Genomic DNA, 23607 nt, shown 5'->3' on the forward strand with positions numbered 1-23607 from the left:
ATGAACATGAACTAAATGCCATGCATCCAGCACTGGTCGCCGTACATGAAGAAGGACATAGTACTACTCGAAAGGGTCCAGAGAAGAGCGACTAAAATGGTTAAGGGGCTGGAGGAGTTGCCGTATAGTGAAAGATTAGAGAAACTGGGCCTCTTCTCCCTTGAAAAGAGGAGACAGAGGGGACATGATCGAAACATTCAAGATAATGAAGGGAATAGACTTAGTAGATAAAGACAGGTTGTTCACCCTCTCCAAGGTAGAGAGAATGAGAAGGCACTCTCTAAAGTTAAAAGGGGATAGATTCCGTACAAATGTAAGGAAGTTCTTCTTTACCCAGAGAGTGGTAGAAATCTGGAACACTCTTCTGGAAGCTATTATAGGGGAAAACAGCCTCTAGGGATTCAATACAAAGTTAGACAAGTTCCTGCTGAATCAGAACATACGTAGGTAAGGCTAGTCTCAGTTAGGACACTAGTCTTTGACCTAAGGGCTGCCACGAGAGCAGACTGCAGGGCATGATGGACCACTGATCTGACCCATGTTCTAAGTAGAGGACAGTAAAGAGTGTGGAACAATGTATTCTCAGCTTACCTCCAGAATACTATTTAGAAAGTCTGTGGCAGATAAATAATCTTCTTCGCTGTATGCAGCAAGGGCATCAGATCGGAGGCGCTGAATCTCATCAGATTTCAACAGTTGAGATGTGGCTTCTTTTTCTTCCTTTTCACTAGGATTACTCTTCAGCTGGAAAAGAACAAATCTGATTTTTAGAACATAAATACCTTACTGGGTCAGACCAAAGATTCATCAGGAGCATCCAGTTTCCAGTAGTGGCCAATTCAGGAGACAATTACCTAGCAGGATTCCAAGGAGCAGATCTATTCCTTTTTGTGTACATCTGCAGGCAAGTGGTGACTTTCCAAAGTCTACCTGGTTACTTTTCAAAGAACCCTTTTTTTTTTACTCAATGATTTTAAAATTCCTACCTATTAGCTTCACAGATTATCCAAGTTTCAGTATGAGTATCTGAAAGGAAAAATTAAAATATTTCCATCTTACTTGCTCCATCCTATTCATGATAAACAAACATCTATCCTCCTATCTCTTCTCTTCTTCCAAGCTTAAGAGCCCTCACCCTTTTTTTAATAGAAATTTTAATACAACAAAAATAGTCAACACAATCAATCAACATTCTATAACAGCCAGCAAACCAGCACTAATAACATCCGTACACTAATCCTTTGGTACAGTACTCGAACATATTCAGTAAGACTGGTCAACAATACCCCCTCCCCGTCCACTTCCCAATCATGCTATTAGCAAAAAATAGAGAATAATGAGCAGAGCATCCACTATAACTGTCGCACTGTGATCTTATCCTAAACTAGTTACATTAACGGGTGCTAGAATAGATGTGTAGAATTTCTTTCTTTCTATCTCTCTCCCTGCCCCCGTCTTTCTTTCTTTCTTTCTCCCTGCCCCCTTTCTTTCTTTCTTTCTTTTATTGGCTCCTGGTGCTATCCATCACCATTTCCTTAGTCCTCTGTACCCTTTTGGCCCTCATCGATCCTCCACTGCATTTATCACCCTTTCAGTCCCAGCTCCATTCCTATCTATCTTTTCTTCCATTGCCTTCAAGGCCATTCTTCCTGTCCCTATATTCCACCTCACCCAGCTTCTCTTCCTTTTTTACCCCCTCTCTTGAACCCCACCCCAGGACCAATTTCTCTCTCGTCTCTCCCCTGCCCCTCCCCAAGGTACTGCAACTCTCCCCCTCCCCATTACTTTAACCCTCTTCACCCAACCGCATCCCAACACCAGAGCCTGCACCAATTCAAACCCCACCCCCCTCCCCCACCTACCTCCTCCTTGGCCACTGCACTGAATCTTTGTGCAGACTGCCCCTCCCCAGCCCTTCACCCTAATGGACCCTCCACACACACACACACACACCTGGTCCACCGCCCCACAGGCCTGCCCTCCCTCTGCGTGGGTCTGGCCTCCTGGACCCCCGTTACTTACCCGAGGTGGTAGCAGCGGTCCTGAACTACCAACCCCTTCTCCCTCCCTCTGTGCCCCAAAGCAGTAGCAGCGGCAGCAGTCCTGACCCACCAACCCGCCATTCCTTATCCAAAGCAGCAGTGACAGAACTGTAAACAGGCTGTTTGTGGCCAGCCCTGACAGGGCCTTTCCTCTACCACATCTGAAGTGATGCGGCAGAGGAAAGGCCCTGCCAGGGCTTGCCGCGAACAGCCTGTTTACAGCGTTGCCACTGCTGCTTTGGGTAAGGAATGGGGAATTGGCAGATCAGGATTGCTGCCACTTTGCTGAAATGCTTCCCTGCTCGGCGGTTCCTCCCGCTCGGTGATCCTCTACTGCACATGCAGAGGCACGGCGTTTCAAGTGCGCATGCGTGGCTAGGATTTTATTATTATAGATGGGTACATCATTGTACATAAGGATTCCAGATCTTTAGAAAACTGTGTAGTCTATTGTAACGCAGTGCAGTGAGTCTCGACATATGACAAACATAGTCCACTTTAAGCCACACCTGCTGTCTAGTAGGCATTCTAGTTTTGTTTCCAAGCAGCTGCTAAAGTCAACCTGGATGCCATTGCAATAAAAAGAGATACGTTTATGGTACTTGGCTGGTAGGCCCATAGGCTTAAGATACAAGAGACCATAACCCTTCTTAATCGAGATCCCATATATTTCAGTAAGCCAAGCAAATAGAGTCCAGTATACCCTAGCCCAGTGTTTCTCAAAATGCGGTACGTGTATCCTTGGGGGTAAGCGTGCCGCTTGTTGTGGGTACACGGCCTGGCCGCCACTGCCAGGGATCCTTCTCTGCCCGCCCGCTGTTGAAACCGCTCCTTGGGATCCCTACCTGCCTGTTTGAACACCCGCTGCACCACCCCCCCACTCCCTGTTACTTTGTTGGAGCTGAACTGGCTGCTTCCTTCCCCAGAAGCACTCCGTGCAGTAGGCAGCAACTCACACGCTGCGTAGCTGACTCTACACCCTTTGCAGTGCCACATTTTGGATTTGTAGGTACTTGGAGGGCCTCAGAAAAATAGTTAATGTTTTATTAAAGAAATGACAATTTTGCATGAGGTAAAACTTTTTATAGTTTATAAATCTTTCCTTTTGGCTAAGTCTTAATAATAATATTGTAATTTATAGCTAAAGAGACATATGATCAAGAAACTGTTTTATTTTACTTTTGTGATTATGATGAACATACCAAGGGCCTCAAAATAGTACCTGGCGAGCCGCATGTGGCCCCCGGGCCGCAAGTTTGAGACCACTGCTCTACACCTTCTCTCTGACATTAGAATTGATATCAGAGGGAAGGATTGTGGACCAGCCACGTGCAGTGTGTGAATGTCTGCATGTGCTATCCCTGCTGCTGGGAGAGGATGGAGCGAGTCCTACCCTGACAAAGTAACAGGGATGGCTTTGAGGGTGGGGAGCTGCGGCGGACAGACAGACAGGCAAGCATGGATCACCAGTGGCTTCTGGGGAGGGAGGTGGTGTGTGGGCAGGGCAGGCAGGGATGCCCAGGGGTGCAACTTAATTTTGGGACAAAGGTTGGAAGTCAGTGAGGGGGAGGGGGCATGAACTCAACACAGAAAGAAAGGGGGGCATGAACATAGGACACAGAATGGAGAGAGGAAGGGGGCACTAACTTGGGACATAGGAGGGAGAGAATAGAAAGGGAGAATTGTTGGGTATGAGTGTGAGTGCGAGATGGTGCACATGGGGAAAAGCAGAAAGGAAAATTGGACATGGAGAGAGAGGAGCGAGGTAGAGATGCATGGAGAATAGAAGGATGAGAGGGAGAAATGTTGGATATGATGGTGGAGAGGGACCAGAGGGACAGACTGAAAGGGATGCAAGGGGGAGGAATGTTGGACATAGTAATGGAGGGAGAGATATGGTGTTGGAGAGGGGTAATAGAAGGATAAATGGGCATGGGGTTGGTGGGCACTGGTGAAAAATGCTGCACATGATCTGGGGTATGAGACTTTTGCACGAGAATAGTAAAGTTAGGACAAAGGATCAAATTGAAGCCTGTGAACTAGGCCTTAGAAGAAATATAAGTGAACTAACATAAGTGATCCAGTCATCTCCACAAGTAAATGGCAGTGTCATGTGCCAGGAGGCACATGACAAGTTGCACTCTTCATATACATGTATAGGCCCTGCACCACAGCAGATGCTGAGATCATAACGGTCAGGTCTGAGAAAAGCACCAACAAGCATATCACTTATTTCACCTGTCTACAGCCAATGACAAGACAAAAACCAAAACAAAACCCAACATTATTGCCTATGGATACAATCCTGTATAATAAGGGCTTTCCTGGATACCAGCCAGTTGAAGAATGAGATATCCAGCCAGAGACCAGAATGATGTGCAGTGGCGGGAAATAATAATAATAACAGCTTATATACCGCAATACCGTGAAGTTCTTTGCGGTTTACAGAAGATTAAGCAAAGGTAACAAATTGAATTGACTTTAAGAGGGGAGGAAGAAAGAGAATTAATAGGACAGGAAATTCATTGTTGAGGAGAGTGATCAAAAGGACAAGTTAATCGCTATAGAGGGGAAAGAGAAGAGAGGCTCAGTTGTCTAGATGCTTTAGGAACAAGTGTGTTTTTAGATGTTTCCTAAATTCCCCATAAGTAGTGGGCGAAAGCAATTGTTCAAGGTCTCTACCCCACGATGCTGCCTGGTGTGAGAGAAGGTGTTCATGGTGTTTTTTCAGTTTACAACCTCGAACTGGGGGGGAAACAAAATTGGAATGTGAACTTCTCTTGTGTCTGTTGGCTGAGAAGAAGAAAAGGTCAGTTATGTATTTAGGGGCAAGTCCGTGTAGTGCTTTAAAGCAGAAGCAGGCAAATTTAAACTTTACGCGTGCCGCCATTGGCAGCCAATGCAGCTGCCGGTAGTAGGGTGTCACGTGGTCAAACTTCCTCAGCCCAAAGATCAGTCTGACTGCAACATTTTGCATCAATTGTAAACGTTGCATATTCTTTTGGGAAATTGCTAAATAAGCAATGTTACAGTAGTCAAGTAGACTTAGTACGAGGGATTGGACTAGGGTTCTGAATGCTGATGTATTGAAGTAAGCTTTAATGGATCTGAGTTTCCAGAGAGTAAAGAATCCCTTTCTGATTAAGGAGTCTACCTGGTCTTTCATGGTTAGGCATTGATCCAAAGTTACACCTAGTATCTTAATGGTGGGCTGTATAGGGTAACTAAGTTTACTGATACATAGTTGTTATTTGGTGTCAAGCGGATGTGGCGAAGCAACGAAGAAAGTTGTTTTTTCTGAATTAAGTTTGAGCCTAAAGTTTGTCATCCAGTGCTCCATCATGTTTATGGCTTCTGAAGCTTTGGGAATAGTTTCAGAGACAGAATTAGCGAATGGGATGATAATCGTAAAGTCATCTGCATAACTAAATAGTTTTATTCCCAGCTGGGTTAGCTGCGTGCCCAGTGAGGTCACCCGTCAAAAGGCAGAGCAGAGATGATCTTGCTCTTGGCCATGGTGAGAAGTTTCCATTCAAAGAGGGGAGGAGACAGACATCCTTATTGGGAATAGATAAGAATACACTTCCCCCTCCCCATTTGCGGTTTCCACACTCGCAGTTTCACAAATTTATGATTTTTTTTTTTTGGGGGGGGAGCCCATATTTTATCACGTTCCCGCCTCTCTCCCGGCATGCCAGCCTTACCTGGTGGTCTAGCAGTCTTTCGGGGCAGGAGCGATCTTCCCACGCTCCTGCCCAGTGTAGATTGCCAATTGGAAATGGCTGCCGTGCGCTCCCGCCATAGTCTTGAGAGACTAAGGGAACTCACGGCAGTCATTTCCTATTGGCGATCTGCATGGGGCAGGAGCGTAGGAAGATCGATCCTGCCCCGAAAGCCTGCTAGACCACCAGATAAGGCCGGGAAGGTGGGGTGGGTCAGAGCCGGACGAAAAGATATTCGCAGTTTTTCTCCATTCGTGGTCCAGCTCTGCCCCTATCCCCCGCGAATACCGAGGGAGAAGTGTAAAGAATTAAATTGCTAAGTATGGGCTAAACTGAAAAAATGTTAAACTTCACAATAAAGGATTCACAAAGAGAAGCTTATTTATTCCAAGAATACATATGGATTGTGTCTTTAGTACCAATCCAAGAAAGAATACTATTTAAATTCTACTGTATGTTATTTAAAGCCTTAAAACAGAGACAGCCCAATCTACCTGAACAACTGCCTCATCCAAACCACCTCAATCAGACCACAGAAAAACACACACCCCATTCACACACCTTCGATCAAAGAAGTAAAACGGAAAAAACTATACGATGGCCTCCTGGCCACTCAAGCAGCTAAACAAGATAACCAAATCTTCAATCTACTGATAACGACACCAGACTACAAGACGTTCAGAAAAGAAATAAAAACTACATTCTTCAAGAAATTCTTGAAACAGCCCTAACTTCAAACTTACCGTCCTTCCCCCCTCCCTCTTCCCGCCACACAGAAACGACATAACCTACTCTTTACCTCTCCAGAAAGGACAAATGTTCTTCCATTGTAACCCTCCGTTTTTTTAATTCTTTTGTAATCCGCCTTGAACCGTAAGGTAATAGAAATCTCTAATGTAATGTAATGTAATATTTGTTCTACTGTACTTTATTCCTACACATGTAAAAATTCAGTTGCTAGTACACTAATATTAGTATTATGCCTTCAAATAATATTCCCTAATACCACTATCAAATGGAATGCAACACCTTAGGCTGTCCTCATTACCTATCCCTCTCTGCTTCTAATAAGTCTCTCTACTAAATCTACATCCTTTCCTTTTTCAATTTCTCTTCTTTCCTCACCCATTCCTCACTTTTGTCCCTTCCATACAATCTCTTCTGCTCCCTTCACTCTCTTCTGGTCTGCCCTGACTACTTCCTCTCCTCCTCTGCCCAAGATCTTAGTTACATCAACACCAGCAAGAGTCCAGAACATTAGGTTCATTAAGAGAAAGAGATGACAAATTCCAGTCCTACAAGTTGTAGACCAGGGATCTCAAAGTCCCTTCTTGAGGGCTGCAATCCAGTTGGGTTTTCAGGATTTCCCCAATGAATATGCATTGAAAGCAGTGCATACACATAGATCACATGCATATTCATTGGGGAAATCCTGAAAACGCAACTGGATTGCGGCCCTCAAGAAGGGACTTTGAGACCCCTGTTGTAGACCAACACTTGCCCCTTCTTCCCCTCTATACAACGAGATGAAAGAACAAAGGAAGGAGTAGTGCTTGGAGAATACAGTGATTAAAAAGGAGTTAGGATGGCACCCCGACATAATATCTTGGACAAAACAGCCCCAACAAAATAGCCTTAACAAAACAGCCTTTTGTCATGTTTTCTTTTTCTATATTTGCCATCCATCTTCTCTCTGCATTCCTATCTGTCTTGTCCAGCATCTCTCTCCTGTATCCCTGTTCAACATCTTAATGCCCCTATTCACCCCTGTTTCAGCATTTCCCTATGTCTCTATCTCTATTCTTACTTCATGTCCAGCATCTGTTGTCTGTGCACTGTTCCTCTCCTCTCTCTTCTCTTCCTCAGATACCCCAGATCCAGCATTTTTCCCTCTATGTCCCCTGCCCCCTCCCAGTGGTCTGGTATAACTTCCTCTTTCCATCTCTGGGTCCCCTGCCTAAGGTCAGTCCTGAGCAAGTAAGTACTTAGGCTAGCAACAGCAGTATGGGTAAAACAGTTTGGAGGGCAGGCCCTTTTGACAGGGGCTATTTTAACCTGGTACTATTTAGGATATTTAAAAATTTGCATAATTTCTTTCACCTTACCACATTCTCGAAGTCCTCTTCTGCGTCATTCAGCTTTCCTTGTTTAAGTAATAAATGACCTCTTTGCAGTCTTGCCTGCAAAGAAATATAAAATTTAAAAGGCTAAGAAAGCATTTAAAGTTGGTCTTGCATAGAAGTACAGTACTTAGAAAGTCTGTGAACCCTTTTAGAATGGGCTGTGTTTTAGTACAATTTGTTTATTATGATTTATTACCTTTTTGAAAAATTTTACCCAAGGCAGTCTAAAGCAAGAATAAGTCAAACATAGGCAATAGATAATTAAAGCAATAAACATACTCAAAAACAGTATTTAGCATGCAATATTTACATAATATGCAAATATACATTATAAAAGATAGCATACAGTATAAGTATACAGTATAAGTTGAGGCAGAACATGCAGACAGATAAGAGTGTAACAGGAATCCTCTATAATAAAACCCTAAGCGCGCATGCGCACTTAGGAGGCCGTGATCTCTGCCGCCGTGCTGTGTGCTTCCATGGCCACATTCCATTTGCGGAACGTGGGGCGGCTTGTGGCGTATGCAGTGGATTGAGCGGCGGTTTGTCTCAGCAACGGCAGGAGTTTGTCATGCGGGTGCTGCGAGGTGTCCCATGCTGGTAAGAAGTGGAAAGGGAAAGGGGGTTGCTTTGAGGGGAGGGGTGTGCTGGGGGGCAGACAGCAATTATGCTTTGCTCTGGGAGGGGGGGAACAGAAGGGGGCCATGGAGAGACAGGCAGGCATGGCGCAACAGAGAAATACAGGGGGAGGTAAACGAAGGGAGAAGGGCTTCTGTTGGACAGGGGGGAGGTAAAACGAAGGGAGAAGGGCTGCTGCTGGACAGGGGGAGGTAAAAGGAAGGGAGAAGGCCTGCTGCTGGACAGGGAAGCAGTGAAGGAGTGCTACTGGACAGGGGAGAGGTAAATAAAAAGGGAGAAGGGCTGCTGCTGGACAGGAGGAGCAGGCAAGGGGTGGTGGTGGACAGCCGAGGAAAGAGAGAGAGAGACAGACAGCGGCTAAGGAGAGAGAGAAAAACACCCGTTAATGTAACGGGCTTAAAAACTAGTTAGATAATAAAGGGAATAACTTAAAGAAAGTCGCATTTGAAGTCAGTTCAGTAAAAAGTTTAAAAAGCTGTCCTTGAACCTGTTATAGCTGTCCTTGAACCTGTGCTTTATCCTAGGACAAGCAGGCAGCATATTCAAACATGTGGGACTCCTTAGCTGCCAGGATAATAGAAGAGGTAATAGATTTTTCTAGTAACATGAGTCTGGCAAATTCAGCATGGTTAGAGAGAAGTTGGCATCTAAATGGAGAATAAATTCTATAGAACTACTTAGCCGAACCGACTATCCCATCTGGAATGAATGATTCTCCAAACAGTAGTGGGATGTGAAGGTATGAACAGAGAGACCGGGTGACTGCTTTACAAATGCCCTCAATGAGAGTGGGACATACGCAAGTGGCCACTGATCCAACCTTATGTGCAGTGACATGGCTTTCCAGTGTCAGCTGAGCCCGAAGAGCATAGCAAAAGAAGATAGTCCATCAGCCATGTTGAGATGGTTCTCTTGGTGTTAGGATCAAATGACAGGAACAGCTTGGAAGTTCTGTGAGGTTTGGTGCGATCCAAGTAATAAGCTAATACACATTTACAGTCCAGTATGTGGAGGGCGGCTTCATCAGGGTGTGAGTGAAGTCTTGGGAAGAAGACTGGAAGCGATTGGTTCAGGTGAAATTCATAAGCTATTTTGGGGAGGAATTTTGGATGAGTTCAGAGAACCACTCAAATCATGGTAAAATGTTGTAAAAGGTGGATCCGACAAAAGCACTTGAAGTCCACTGACTTGGCAAGCAGATGTAATAGATACGAGGAATGCTACTTTCCAAGTAAGATGTTTAAGAAATGAGGATGAGATTGGCTCAAATGGAGACTTCATCAAAGTGTAAAAGGACAATGTTAAGGTTCCATGCTACCAGAGGATGTTTGAGAGGTGGTTTGGTGTGGTTAAGGCTTTTCATAAATCTGGCAACCAAAGGATGTAGACTGGTTTTTTATCAAGTAGGGTGTGGAGAGCGCTAAGAGTACTAAGATGCACCCTAACTGAAGTAGTTTCAAGACTTGAGTCAGAGAGATGAGGGAGAGCATCTGTTGCGAGGGGTACACTGGCTCCAAACACAAACTCATATCTCACATAGTTGAAGGGGCATGTTGGTGAGAATGTACATTCCGAATTGTTACTAAAGCATATTTTTCTCAGGTACTATTATGTCTACATAACCTCTAAAAATTGTTTAAAATTGGGTACATCAGAAAGTACACTTACTAATACATTATGGGGTTCATAATAAAAAAAACAAAATACGTCTAAAAAGTGGCCTAAATCGATACTTGGATGATCAAAAAGCCTGATCGTCCAAGTACTGATAACCAAAGCTAGTTTTAGACGCATCTAAAACCAGCTTAGGCCTTTCCCCTGCCTCTAAACACATAGAGCGAAAAGAGGCATTTTTAGAGGAGGGGAAAGAGCGGGAGGTGGGCTGACCTAGACATAGTCATACAGCAGGTATAACCAAAAGTTTAGACAGGTTGACTAGTCGGCACTTATACATTTTGACTTGGACCAAGTCAAAACAGGTATAAGTGCCAAAAAAGGGGCCACTGAGCTGATCACAGCTGCCGTGATCAGCTCAGCAGCCCCAGCAACCTGCCTAACCCCCACCGCAACAATCACGGCAGGAGAGATGGATCATCTCCCCTGCCGTGATAACAATACCCTGAAGTGCCACCAACTGTGGCACTTCAGATCGCTATCGCGGCAGGAGAGATAGACAATCTCTCCTGCCGCGATCCCCCCCACCATAGCGATCCAGGCAGGAGAGAGCCCAACCCCTCATGCCCAGGCAAAACCCCCAGCCCCCCGATCGGATTGGGCAGGAGGGAGCCCAACCCCTCCTGCCTAGGCAAAACCCCCAGCCCCCCCCGATCGGATTGGGCAGGAGGGAGCCCCTTACCCCCACCACATGCTCAAGGCCCAGCACAGGAGGCAGACCTTTAGGCACCGGCAAGACATGCTGGTGCCGTTGCGGAGGCTACACTGAAGTAAGAAGAGGGTTCAGGTGGGTTGGGGGACCTCAGGTCACGGCGGGAGGGGTGCCGGTTAGCGGGGGGGGGGGTGCTTGCAAATCAAAGCGCGCTCGGTTTCCGAGGCGCCGATTTTGCAAATGTTTTGCTCGTCTTGCAAAACACTCGCAAACCGGTGCACTCGTAAACCAAGATACCACTGTATTTGGAAAAAATTCTTTGGTAAAGTTTCTGTTTCACAGTAATATTTTCTAGGTTTAAAAAGGGTAAAAGAAACAGAAGAGCTATTTTCCTTTTTTTCTGTTGACTATGGGCTCCTTTTACGAAGATGCACTAGTGTTTTTACCGCACGCACCTGCTCAAGAGGAGGTGGTAGAGGCTAGAGCGTGTGGCATTTTAGTGCACGTTAAGGCCCTAATGCGCCTTCGTAAAGGTGCCCTATATTTGTTTGCTTTTTGTTTTAGAATATCTCCATCATTAATGTGGACTAGAATGATTTAATTTCAGAATTATGTTATATTGATGAGTTTTTGTAAACCTGTTTTTCCTGCTTGGATTAAAAAGGAAATTTAATAAAAAGGAAATTAAAAAACTAATATTTTATGAGCATCTTTGAGTGTAAGGATACAACTACCCAGACAAAAGCATCATTCTTTGATGCGATTGGTCCTTGAAAACTAATGGCAAGTAATTTTATTTTTTTATGCAGTATCCATCCTAACTTGAGCAATAAAGCAATCAAGGCTTTGTTAACGTTTGGATCGTCTTATCTTTGTGAAGTTGGATTTTCAGCTTTTACAGAAATTAAATTTAAAAAAAAGAGAATGCCTGCAGATGGTGCATGATAAAATGTGTTTGCTTGTCGCTATTGAACCACGCTTTGCACTCAAAAACAAGCACAGCTCTTGCATTGATTATTAATTCTATGTATCGTACTTCTTTCAATTTCAATTATAATGTATAGCGAAAAACATTTGCTCGATTTAGTTTGCCGAAGCTAAAAAAAAGTCTGAGAAACACTGCTCTAAGAGGTACTATAGTGAACGCCACATTAAAACATTCCAAGTACACATCTCACCATAACCTGTTTATATTATATGGTGAGCCCTCCAAAACCCACCCAAAACCTACAGTACCTACATAAAGATGACACCTGCAGGCATAAGGGTGTTGTGGTATACAGGTGGGTACAGGTTATGGAACTTTTTAAAGTGATGTTCACCACAATACCTCCTAGAGTGCGCCTCTGCTCTAATCTGATGTCTGTGTAGCCAGTTTACTAAGAATGCTGGCTGCTTGCATGACCAAATGGCTTATTTTTGTGCGTTTTTCATTTGGACATTTTCAGATTCTAAAATGGCCCAAAAAGACACACTAAAGGCCAAAACATCCAGACAGGTCATTTGAGATGTCTTGCGGTTTCAAAAATGGACATTTTCTCTGCTAGATTTTTGGTTTTCCCAAACATCTAAACTCAGACTTAGGGCTCCTTTTACGAAGGCGCGTTAGGGCCTTAATGCATGGAATAGCGCACGCGCTAGCCGCTACCGCCTCCTTTTGAGCAGGCGGTAGATTTTTGGCTAGCACGCACTAAACCATTGCATGCACTATAACGCTTAGGGGCTCATAATAAAAAAAAACAAAACAAAACCGTCTAAAAAGTGGCCTAAATGAGTACTTGGACGATCAAAAAGCCTGATCGTCCAAGTACCCATAATCAAAGCTGATTTTAGACGTATCTACAAACCAGCTTAGGCCTTTCCCCTGCCTCTAAATGCACAGAGAGAAAAGAGGTGTTTTAAGAGGAGGGGAAAGGGCGGGCGGTGGGCAGGCGTAACATAGAAACATAGAAATCGACGGCAGATAAGGGCCAAGGCCCATCCAGTCTGCCCACCCTAATGACCCTCCCCTGCCTTTACTTTGCGAATAGAACCCACGTGTCGATCCCATTTGGTCTTAAAATCAGGCACGCTGTTGGCCTCAATCACCTGAAGTGGAAGACCATTCCAGCGATCCACCACCCTTTCGGTGAAAAAGAATTTCCTGGTGTCACCGTGCAGTTTCCCGCCTCTGATTTTCCACGGGTGTCCTCTTGTTGCCGTGGGACCCCTGAAAAAGAAGATATCTTCTTCTACCTCGATGCGGCCCGTGAGATACTTGAACGTCTCGATCATGTCTCCCCTCTCCCTACGCTCCTCGAGCGAATATAGCTGTAATTTATCTAACCGTTCTTCGTACGGGAGATCCTTCAGTCCCGAGACCATCCGGGTGGCCATTCTCTGGACCGATTCCAGCCTCAGCACATCCTTACGGTAATGTGGCCTCCAGAATTGCACGCAGTATTCCAGGTGCGGTCTCACCATGGATCTATACAAAGGCATAATGACTTCGGGCTTACGGCTGACGAAACCCCTGCGTATGCAACCTATGATTTGTCTTGCCTTGGAAGAAGCTTGCTCCACTTGATTGGCAGCCTTCATGTCCTCACTGACGATCACCCCTAAGTCTCGTTCTGCAACTGTTCTTGTTAGGATCTCGCCATTAAGGGTATAAGTCCTGCATGGATTTTGGGTACCCAGGTGCATAACTTTGCATTTTTTGGCATTGAAGCTGAGCTGCCATGTCTTAGACCAGCTCTCTAGTAAGAGTAGATCATGCATCATATTGTCGGGCATTGAATTTTTATCTATTGTGCTTTTGCCCACTACATTGCTTAGTTTGGCGTCATCGGCAAATAATGTTATCTTACCTCGGAGCCCTTCTGCCAAGTCCCTTATAAAGATATTGAATAGTATTGGGCCCAAGACAGAGCCCTGGGGTACTCCACTGATCACCTCCGTCATTTCAGAGGGGGTTCCATTCACCATTACCCTTTGAACCCTACCTCCAAGCCAGTTCCCAACCCACTTCGTCAATGTGTCACCCAATCCTATGGAACTCATCTTGCTTAGTAACCTGCGATGAGGCACGCTATCGAATGCTTTGCTAAAGTCCAGGTATACGATGTCCAGGGACTCTCCAACATCTAGCTTCCCCGTCACCCAGTTAAAGAAGCTGATCAGGTTGGATTGGCAGGATCTCCCCTTAGTAAATCCATGTTGACGGGGATCCCGTAGGTTCTCTTCATTCAGGATCGTATCTAATTGGTGTTTGATAAGAGTTTCCATTAGTTTGCTCACTATTGATGTGAGACTCACTGGTCTGTAGTTTGCCGCTTCTGTCTTGGGGCCTTTCTTGTGGAGTGGAATGACGTTAGCCTTCCTCCAGTCCAACGGGACGCTACCTGAACTAAGAGAGAGGTTGAAAAGCGCCGACAGCGGCTCCGCCAAGACATCGCTCAACTCCCTGAGTACTCTGGGGTGCAGGTTGTCCGGTCCCATTGCCTTGTAAACCTTGAGCTTGGACAGCTCAACGTGGACACTGTTGGGCGTAAATTTGAAATCGCTAAATGGGTCAACTGAGTCAGCCCTTGTCTGTAACTGAGGGCCATGCCCTGGAGCTTCTCGGGTGAAGACAGAGCAGAAGTATTCATTTAACAGTTGGGCTTTTTCTGAGTCCTTTTCCACATAGTCTCCGTCTGGTTTCCTTAGACGTACTATTCCCCCTGAGTTTTTATTTCTGTTGCTGATATACCTGAAGAATGATTTATCTCCCTTCTGGATATTCTTTGCTAGAGATTCCTCCATGTTTAATTTAGCCTCCCTGACTGCTGTTTTGACGGCTTTTGACTTGGTCAGATATTCTGCCCTGGAGTCCTGTTCCCTTGATTGTTTGTAAGAGATGAATGCTTTTTTTTTTTCTTTGATGAGGTCTGAGATCTCCGCAGTGAACCACTGTGGTTTATTGTTTCTACGGTGTTTACTTACTAGCTTAACATAACGGTTTGTCGCTTCCTGTATGGTGGCTTTCAGAGTCGACCACATTTCATCCACACTATCGGTTTCTGCTTGGTTTTGTAGCATCTGGTGAACAAAGTCACTCATCTCTTGGAAGTTTGTGTTCTTGAATTTGAGGACCTTGGTCAGTGTGGCATGTTTAGTGAAGCCTTTTCCAAGATTGAACCATATCATGTTATGGTCGCTTGAGGCCAATGTGTCTCCCACCGAGACCTCTGTGACACTTTCACCATTGGTAAGCAACACGTATAACCAAAGATTTTGACAAGTTGCCTAGTCGGCACTTATACGTTTGGACTTAGACCCAACCGGCCCATGTGCCCAAGGCCCCACCCACAGGAGGGGCCTAAGACCCACAGGAGGGGGCCGATTCCGGTTGGCCCAGGCGCCTCAAGCCCCACCTGTGGGCGGGGTTTGAGCCACCTGGGCCAATCAGGCCCTAAGGCCAGCCATTCCTGAGATGGCCGGCCTGTCGGACGGACGGGCTTGGCACCCGTCCGTCCAACAATTTTAAGGTATGGGGAAGGGGGGTGGGGGGTCATGGGTCAGCATGGGGGCCAATCGGGGGTGATCGTGTGGGAGGGTTGCGTTGAGGGCAGGAGGGCCTGGGATCCCTCCTGCCCGTATTTTAGTGGGGGGTGTGGGTTAGAGGGTGTTGCTGGGCCAGGAGGGCTTGGGCTCCCTCTTGCCCTGATCGAGTTGGGGGTTCAGGGGTGCTGCAGGCCAGGAGGGCTTGGGCTTCCTTCCTGGCCCCATCGAACTCGGCAGGGGGGATTGGGGATCACGGGGCAAGAGAGCTTGGGCTCCGCCTTGCCCCGATGTCAGCAGGGGTGGGGGGGATCGCGGTTCGCCAGGGCAGGAGGGCTTGGGCTCCCTCCTGCCCGGATCGTTGTAGGGGGGGGTGGGGATTCTGTAACCAGTGTTTTTGACAGACACCGGTTACAGAATCCAGTTTTTAGGCAAAGGACTGGCTCCTTCTTCACCTAAAAGCTCTTGTTTTGGACGTTTGGGGCTTAGGATTTTTTTAGATTGATTATATGGTGTAAGTTTATACATAGTGATGGTCTGGGCATTTAAACAGCTAAACGTAGAGGCAGGCCATTATAAAAAAAACAAACAAAAAAAAAACCACCTCCTTTTGGATGTTTTTTTTGATAATGGATATTTTCCCTGCTTCTACTTTCAACGTTTAAAGCCTTAGGCCAAAAGGGGACTTAGATGATTTTTTTGATTATGCCCCTCCATGCATACCTTTGTAAAAGGAGCCCTTAGATATCCTATAGAAAATGCCCCTCCACATTTACAATAAATGTGGCATCAGATCAGATGTCTTATTCCAGGAACAAGTTAAACTATAAATAATGAAACACAAAATTCTCCCATAAATATTTGTGTATAAATTGGACTGTCAGGTGGTGGTTTCAGACAAAATTCATTGTTGCAGCATTACCCAATTTATCACAGGTCCTTTTTTCAAAATAATTTTTAAATTTTGTAGCTTTGCAAACAAAAATGACAAATCACTTAGCTTAAATATCAGTGCCATTCAGGGCTCCTTTTACTAAGGTGCGCTAGCGTTTTTAGCACACACATGATATTACTGCATGCTACATGGCTAGAACCAACACCAGCTCAATGCTGGCGTTAAGGTCTAGCGCGTGCGGCAATTCAGTGTGCGCTATTCCGCGCGTTAATGCCCTAACGCAGCTTGGTAAAAGGAGCCCTCAGTCATCTCCCCCCATCCCCCTAACATGATAAGAAAAGCCTTATTGGATCAGACTAATAATCTATCTAGTCCAGTATCCCATCTTCACAGAGGCCAATTTAAGTCGCAAGTACCTGGCAAAAACCCAAATAGTAGCAGCATTCCATGCCACCGATCCAGAGCAAGCAGAGGCTTCACCCATGTCTGTCTTAACAGCAGACTATGGACTTTTCCTCCAGAAACTTGTCCAAACCTTTTTTTTAAAAGCAGCTACATTAACCGCTTTCACTATATCCTCTGGAAACTAATTCCACAGCTTAACTATTCTCTGAGTGAAAAAATATTTCCTCCTATTGGTTTTAAAAGTATTACTCTAACTTCGAGTGTCCTCTTTCTCTTTGTTGCACTGGGGTAGAGACTACTTTAATCATTCAACCATTCATTACATAATGTTAATTCTTCCTTACCAAAAAATTCAATTCTTATTTTTTTGTTTTTTTTAAAGGATCTATGAATGATGATTTGGGTGATGCTGCAACGTTGAGTCTTGGCTGAAACCAAGGGGTCCTTTTATCAAGCTGCAATAGGGGTTTAATGCGCGTTAAACCGCCTGCCGCGCTAGCCGCTAACGCCTACATTGTTAGTTGTTTAGCCGGCCGCGGCGGTTAGCGTGTGATGAAATGTCCGACGCGCTAACCCCGCTAGCGCGGCTTGATAAAAGGACCCCCAAGTTTCCAAGTTTATTTAATCTTTGATATACTGTTTATCAAAAATATACCTAAACAGTTTACAATTATCAGAATATTGTTAAACTAAAACAAACTTAAAAGTAAAAAGTGGAGGGGACAACAAAACAAATAGACTTACTGGAATAAAAAGGAAAAATGGAAAATGGTAAAAGCTTAAATACACTACCCGATGATCCATTTCATATATAAAAATATTTATGGAAGAAATGTTTGTAGTTGAATATCTTATTAAAATATGCATAATTAATAACTTGACTCAAAAAATGTTGTTAATAAATATGCCTACACATAGGTCACATACTTTACACACTTATTTCCTGAGGTAATTTTATTAAAGTACATTACATGTGAAAAATCCTTCATAAAGTTACACCTTAAAAAGATAAACCTACTATAGAACAGCTAATGAAGAGAAGGAGATTTGGGGTCCCTTTTACAAAGCCTCAATAAATGCATAGAAGTCCATTCAATTCCTATGGGCTTTGGTACATTTACTCTGGCAGGCCTTAGTAAAAGGGGCCCTTTATGTTTGGGATTATCTAAATTAAAAGTCCTCATCTAAACCTTCTTGCAATGCTGTGGTAAAACCGAATGCAAACTGATCATACATGTCAGAGCTGAAACAGTTCTAGATGTTAGAATGGGTCAAATTCCTCAAAGATGATGATGATGCAAAAGTCTGTCAGTACTGTAGTCTCAGGGCCTGCCATATCTGCCCTGCAGCTGCTTTTGCCTTGCAGGAGACCAGCCCCATACACCTTCGGGTCTCTTTGAATGAGCCCTGCAGCAAGTGAAACCAAGGTTCTTGGAATTATTCCTGATAAAAGTGTGGCAGTTGGTATCAAAATAAACATTCACTCCCCGAGACCAAAATCCCCTCTTATACTCCAGAATTTACCAGAGAGCAGAATATGTTCAACAATCAGATTTGCTCACATGAACTTATTAATGATACTCATGTTAATCTGCTTTCCTGTAAACATTAGTCATTAATATAAAGCATTCAAATCCATTTCAAAACACATGAAAAACACAGCTTTGTAACACTAGTATAAAACTGCTGTGTAATCCTAAGCTAAAAATTTCCCAATAAATAACTGGTAGGGCTAAACTGAAAAAAGGAAGAAGACACTGCAGGGTGTGTACACAGTCCAGTTGGTGGCTGCAGTAAGATCTGGGGAATTTCCTGGAGTGCTCTAAATGATGAATAAATCTTTATGTGGATGAAAAATCTCTAAACCACATCATTTTTGTATGCTGAGAGCAACTATTTCAGAGCCCTGGACTGTAGCCCTTCCTGGGATGATCAGCTCCAAAAACTAGGGGAAATCTGTACAAGATACCTCTGGTTCGTGGTGGAGGTGTTTCCTTTGGAAGTCCCTCTGTTTGTCTGTTCTGGCTTTCAGGCAAAGTGTGGCTCAACTCTAGATCCAGAAGAATCTTGATCTGAAAAGACATGCAGAAGCTCTGTGGGAGTTCACTTCTGCTTTCCATTTTGGAAATCCTTTGATTTGATCAAGTCTCAGGGAATCAGAGGCTACTGTTGGAAGTGTGAAGCTGGGCCTCCACAATCAATATCCCTCCTTTGACGCCCTCTCTTAACCACACTCCAGTTCCATCAGAGGTACCCTAGGGTTATAACGCCCTAAGGAAGTTAATTCTATTGCTGCTGGTAGAGGAAGAAAGAGCTGCAACTTCCTGCTAGTTCCACGAGCAAAGCCTACATACATCCAATCCAGGTTTTACCACCAGCTAACTGCAGAATTTGCTAGAGTTCCATAGCATGCACATCTACCTTTATTTGGGGTTTTATGCTATCCAGGAAGGAAAAATTATGTCCTTACCTGTTAATTTTCTTTCCTTTAGACGCAGCAGATGAATCTAGAGACCAATGGGATAGCCCACATCTACCAGCAGGCGGAGATAGAGAAACTTATTAAGAGGTGGTCCTATTGGCTGGCACTCCTCCTGTATTTCCTTGCCCAAGCATCTGTAACCATCAAGAGGCATAGCATGTAAAAAACTTCTTTCCCATAACAAATCTCAAAAGACAATAATACAGAATACAACCATCAACAATAACAAACTGCGAAAGTTGCACAAGTAAAAACCAACAGACAATATCCAGAAAGGGTGGGGGCTCTGTATTCATCTGCTGCGTCTAAAGGAAAGAAAATTAACAGATAAGAACATAATTTTTCCTTCCTTAGCAACAGCAGCAGATGAATCCAGAGACCAATGGGATGTAGCAAAGCAATCCTCAATCTGGGTGGGATGCAAACGCTGTCTCTGCAACAACTGAAGTACTAAACGCATCCACCGCATGCGCCCCGACATCCAACCACTAATGCTGAGATACAGCACTCTCGGAAGACCAAGTAGCCGCGAGACAAAACTCCTCCAAGGAAAAAACCTCTGGACCGAGTCCAAGAAGTAGCCATCGCTCTGGCAGAAAAGTCATGAAGTTCTCTCGTCACACGCTTCCCTGCCATCAAGCAAGCATAAATAACGTCCTCCCGGACCCCAGTGGCGTACCTAGCATATGTGACACCCGGGACCCATCATTTTTTTGCCACCCCCCCCCATCTGTACGAAAAACATGATTTTTAGTAACAAGCCACACGTCACACATAAGTACTTAGGAAAAGGCAGCATCTTACATATGCAGTGAGCAGTACAACATCAATACACCCATTGTAAAACTAAACAAGCCAGACTAGTACAGATCAAACCTACACCGTCAATCCTAACAGAAAACCATGTCTTTCGAATACACAGAACTCAGAAAATACCTTAACCTAGTATGGAATATGTCATCACAAACTAACCCCTCCCTCTTTTACAAAACTGTAGTGTGATTTTAGCCATGGTGGTAACAGCTCTGACACTCATAGAATTCTGAGCATCAGAGCTGCTACCACCACGTATGGCGCTAAAAACGCTCCACAGTTTTGTAAAAGGGGGGATAAAATAGAAATACATAGACAAAGGTTAAATTGAACCAGCAAGAAGGTGGACTCTGCATACAATGCAAAACCACAGAAACAGTGACACATGTCTCCTAAAGCAACAAATAAATAGAAAATTTTTGTTCTACCTTTGTCTTCTCTGGTTTCTGCTTTCCTCATCTTCTTGTTACTCTCTTCCTTCCATTCACTGTCTGCCATCTCTCTGCCCCTATATGGCATCTTCAATCCTTCTATGCCCCTTCTAGAAACTGTATGCCTCCCCCTTCCATCTCTCCTTTCACCCCTATATGGCATCTCTCTCCTCTCCTTCACCTCTCTTCTGCAATCCCTTTCTTCCCTCATTTTCCTTTTCAATTTATTTTCTGCATCCATCTAGATTACGTTCTTATTACCCTGTCATCAATTTCCTTTTTTACTGTCTACCTACAGCTCGCCACCTCTTTCCCTCACCCCCTCCAGTATTTCCCTAACTCAATCCTTTCCACCATCATGTGCCCTCCTTTTATTTATCTCTTCCTTCCATCCTCTGCCCCTTCTCTCTTTCCCCCACTTCCATCATCTGCCCCTTCTCTCTTTCCCCCACTTCCATCATCTGCCCTCTTCTCTCTCCCCCTTCTCTCCACTTCCATCATCTGCTCCTTCTCTCTCTTTCCCCCCTCCTTCCATCATCTGCCCTCTTATCTCCCACTTCCATCATCTGCCCCTTTCTCTCTTTCCCCCCTCCTTCCATCATCTGCCCTCTTCTCTCTCCCCACTTCCATCATCTGCCCTCTTCTCTCTGTCCCTTCTCTCTCTTCCCCCCACTTCCATCATCTGTCCCCCTTCTCTCAATCTCTCCATCCACCACAGGCCCATCTTTCTCCCTCACCTTTCCGATTTTGGCAACAAGATCGGCAAGGCCCCACCCCCCCTGTGACGGCACTGAGCGGCATCGGCACCCCCCCTCCGTGATGGCACTCAGAGGCATCGGCGCACCCCCTGCCCCGCGACAGCACTCAAGTTTGGCCTCCTTCTCCCGGCATCAGCAGAACTTCAGATCGGCAACAAGTGCTCAGTCAAAAGCTTCCCCTGACTCAGCTTCCTGTTTCCACCCAGGCAGTTCAATCAGGGGAAGCTTTTGACTGAGCACCTGTTGCCGATCTGAAGTTCTGCTGATGCCGGGAGAAGGAGGCTGAACTTGAGTGATGTCGCGGGGCAGGGGGGCGCCGATGCCGCTGAGTGCCGTCACGGAGGGGGGGGGGTGCTGATGCCGCTGAGTGTCGTCGCAGCCCAGGAATTTTCTGGACCTGTCCAGCTGTGCACCCCCCCTAAGGCTGCACGGGGCGGACCGCCCTACGCCCCCCCTTGGTACGCCACTGCCGGACCCATCGAGCTTTGGATGCCACCATACGCTTGAGGCGCCCCTTTAAGAATACAAAAAGGTGATCTAAACAACCACCAGTCATTAGAAACCTAGCTCGCGGAGAACGCGATGCACTTTTAAAAAATGCAGTGAATAAAAGCACGCCTCCCCATTTTATCTCCCAGGAAGAAGGAAGGAAAAGTGAGAGCAGCATAAAAGAAAGGATGATACCTCGTTAGAAAGAAATGGAGTACCGACCAAACCAACACTCCCCCCCTAGAGTTTGTAAATCAGAAATAGGAAGCCCCGCCGAACAAGGCCTGCAACTCAGAAAACCGCCGAGCTGAAGCCAGGGCCACAAGAAACTCCGTGTTCAATGGCACAGCCCTTCAGCGTCTCAAAAGACAAGGAAGAAATGAAGCCTTCAGTAAACTGCGAAGAAGTATCGTAAGACTATACGCCGGACAGGGCTTTCCAAGAGGTGTATGAATATACCGTACTCCGTTTAGGAACTGAACTACATGAAGCTAAGAAGTAAGCGAAGAGCAAGATACCTAGCCCTGGTAACAAGCTAAGAATGGCCCTTGAAGCTGAAGGGAATTGAACGCCAAGCCCTTGGCAATACACTTGTTCCAAAAAAGAACCCTGGAAGGGTGCAACTGTTGAGAAGTACCCAAGAAAGGAAAAACCTCCAAAAGGAAGCAGAAGCCATAGTTGAAGATGTCTGTATCGCCTGGATCGCATAACCCTTACACGTCAACCATGATTTTTCAAAAGCTAGGCCGAACTACCAAAGTAGTATGAATATCCAGGTTGATCGGACCCTAGGGAAGCAAATCCGGAGAAACCAGGAAACTCAATAGTCCGGCTGTTGAAAAAATAATCAGATTTGCATAGCAAGGATGGCGCAGCCAAACCAGAGATTCTTCAAATACTGCACCCTGAAAGCGAGCGGGAGATGGTTAATCCAAGTCAGCATCAGCCAGGGGAAAACACTGAAAAAAGAGAAACCAGAGGCAAGAAAGAAGCCACGCTGCAACTCCCTCTGACTCCCACTCCCTGTGTCCGCCGAAGAAGCTAGAAAGCTGAAAATTTCGAGACGAGGCCATGAGGTCTAGTTCCAGGAAATCTCACTTCCATACAAAGAGCTGGAATGCCCGAGCCAAAATTCACAATATCCAGGATGTAGAAGATTTTACTGTTACTAACCTTTACACTTTCTAGAGCGCACAAAGAGCTACACACCTTCACATACAATAAATGGGCCATGCTCAGATTTCACGGAGAGAAAGTCTATCCAAACTCTTTTTCTGACCCGTAACATGAGCTGCCAACAGAAGAGAAAGAAGAGGGTCCACCCATTGAAGTAGAACTAGGACGTTACCTGCCAATTGAGTATATCAACTACTGCCCAGGCTGTAGAGAAATACCACCATCATAATACTGACTGAAAAGACCTGCAGCGTCATACTGGAAGAATAGTCTGAAGCTCCAGAAACGGTAGCCTGACCATGCTCCAGAGTAGAAGAATGAACAAGACCAGACTCGTGGATCTGAGGATGGAAGGCACCGAGCCCTCAACCCGCCAGCCCGGGATGTTTGGTGACCAGGAGCCAGTCCAGCAAAGACTGAGTCATGCCTTTGAAAAGAGAAATCACGCTGAGCCACCAAAGCATACAGAGCAATGCTTGAGGAGCCCACCAAATAATGGGAGCCCTGAGATACCGGGAACCACCGGAACAAAAGCGACTGCTGCAGCGTTACAATGGGAAAGCAAGCCGAAGTTCTCAGTGGAGTCAGCAACATGGATCCCAGAACCTGTACAGAATCCCATACTCTTAGACAAGGTGACAGAAGAAGAATGCAAACCTGAGACTGTGACCCATCGCCCTAGTCCCAGGGAAGAAACACATTTCTCTCCTATATGAAGAAAAACAGCTTCCCGATATTCCTATAAATAGTACAGGAGAAAAGAGATCTGTGCAAATTCA

At 45.2% G+C, this 23607-nt stretch overlaps 1 protein-coding gene across 5 annotated transcripts in view; it reads right to left on the bottom strand.

Annotated features, from left to right (window-relative positions):
• DNAJC3 (DnaJ heat shock protein family (Hsp40) member C3) overlaps positions 1-23607 on the bottom strand; it is a 134421-nt gene that overhangs the window by 66147 nt on the left and 44667 nt on the right. For all 5 annotated transcript variants that reach the window (XM_033948151.1, XM_033948149.1, XM_033948152.1 and 2 more), the window contains 2 exons: positions 7870-7944; positions 592-744 (listed from right to left, as the gene is read on the bottom strand). In XM_033948151.1, the coding sequence (XP_033804042.1) occupies positions 592-744; positions 7870-7944 (228 nt within the window). The remainder of the gene's footprint in view (positions 1-591; positions 745-7869; positions 7945-23607) is intronic.

The sequence above is a fragment of the Geotrypetes seraphini genome, chromosome 6, assembly GCF_902459505.1.
Source record: "Geotrypetes seraphini chromosome 6, aGeoSer1.1, whole genome shotgun sequence".
Taxonomy (NCBI): domain Eukaryota; kingdom Metazoa; phylum Chordata; class Amphibia; order Gymnophiona; family Dermophiidae; genus Geotrypetes; species Geotrypetes seraphini.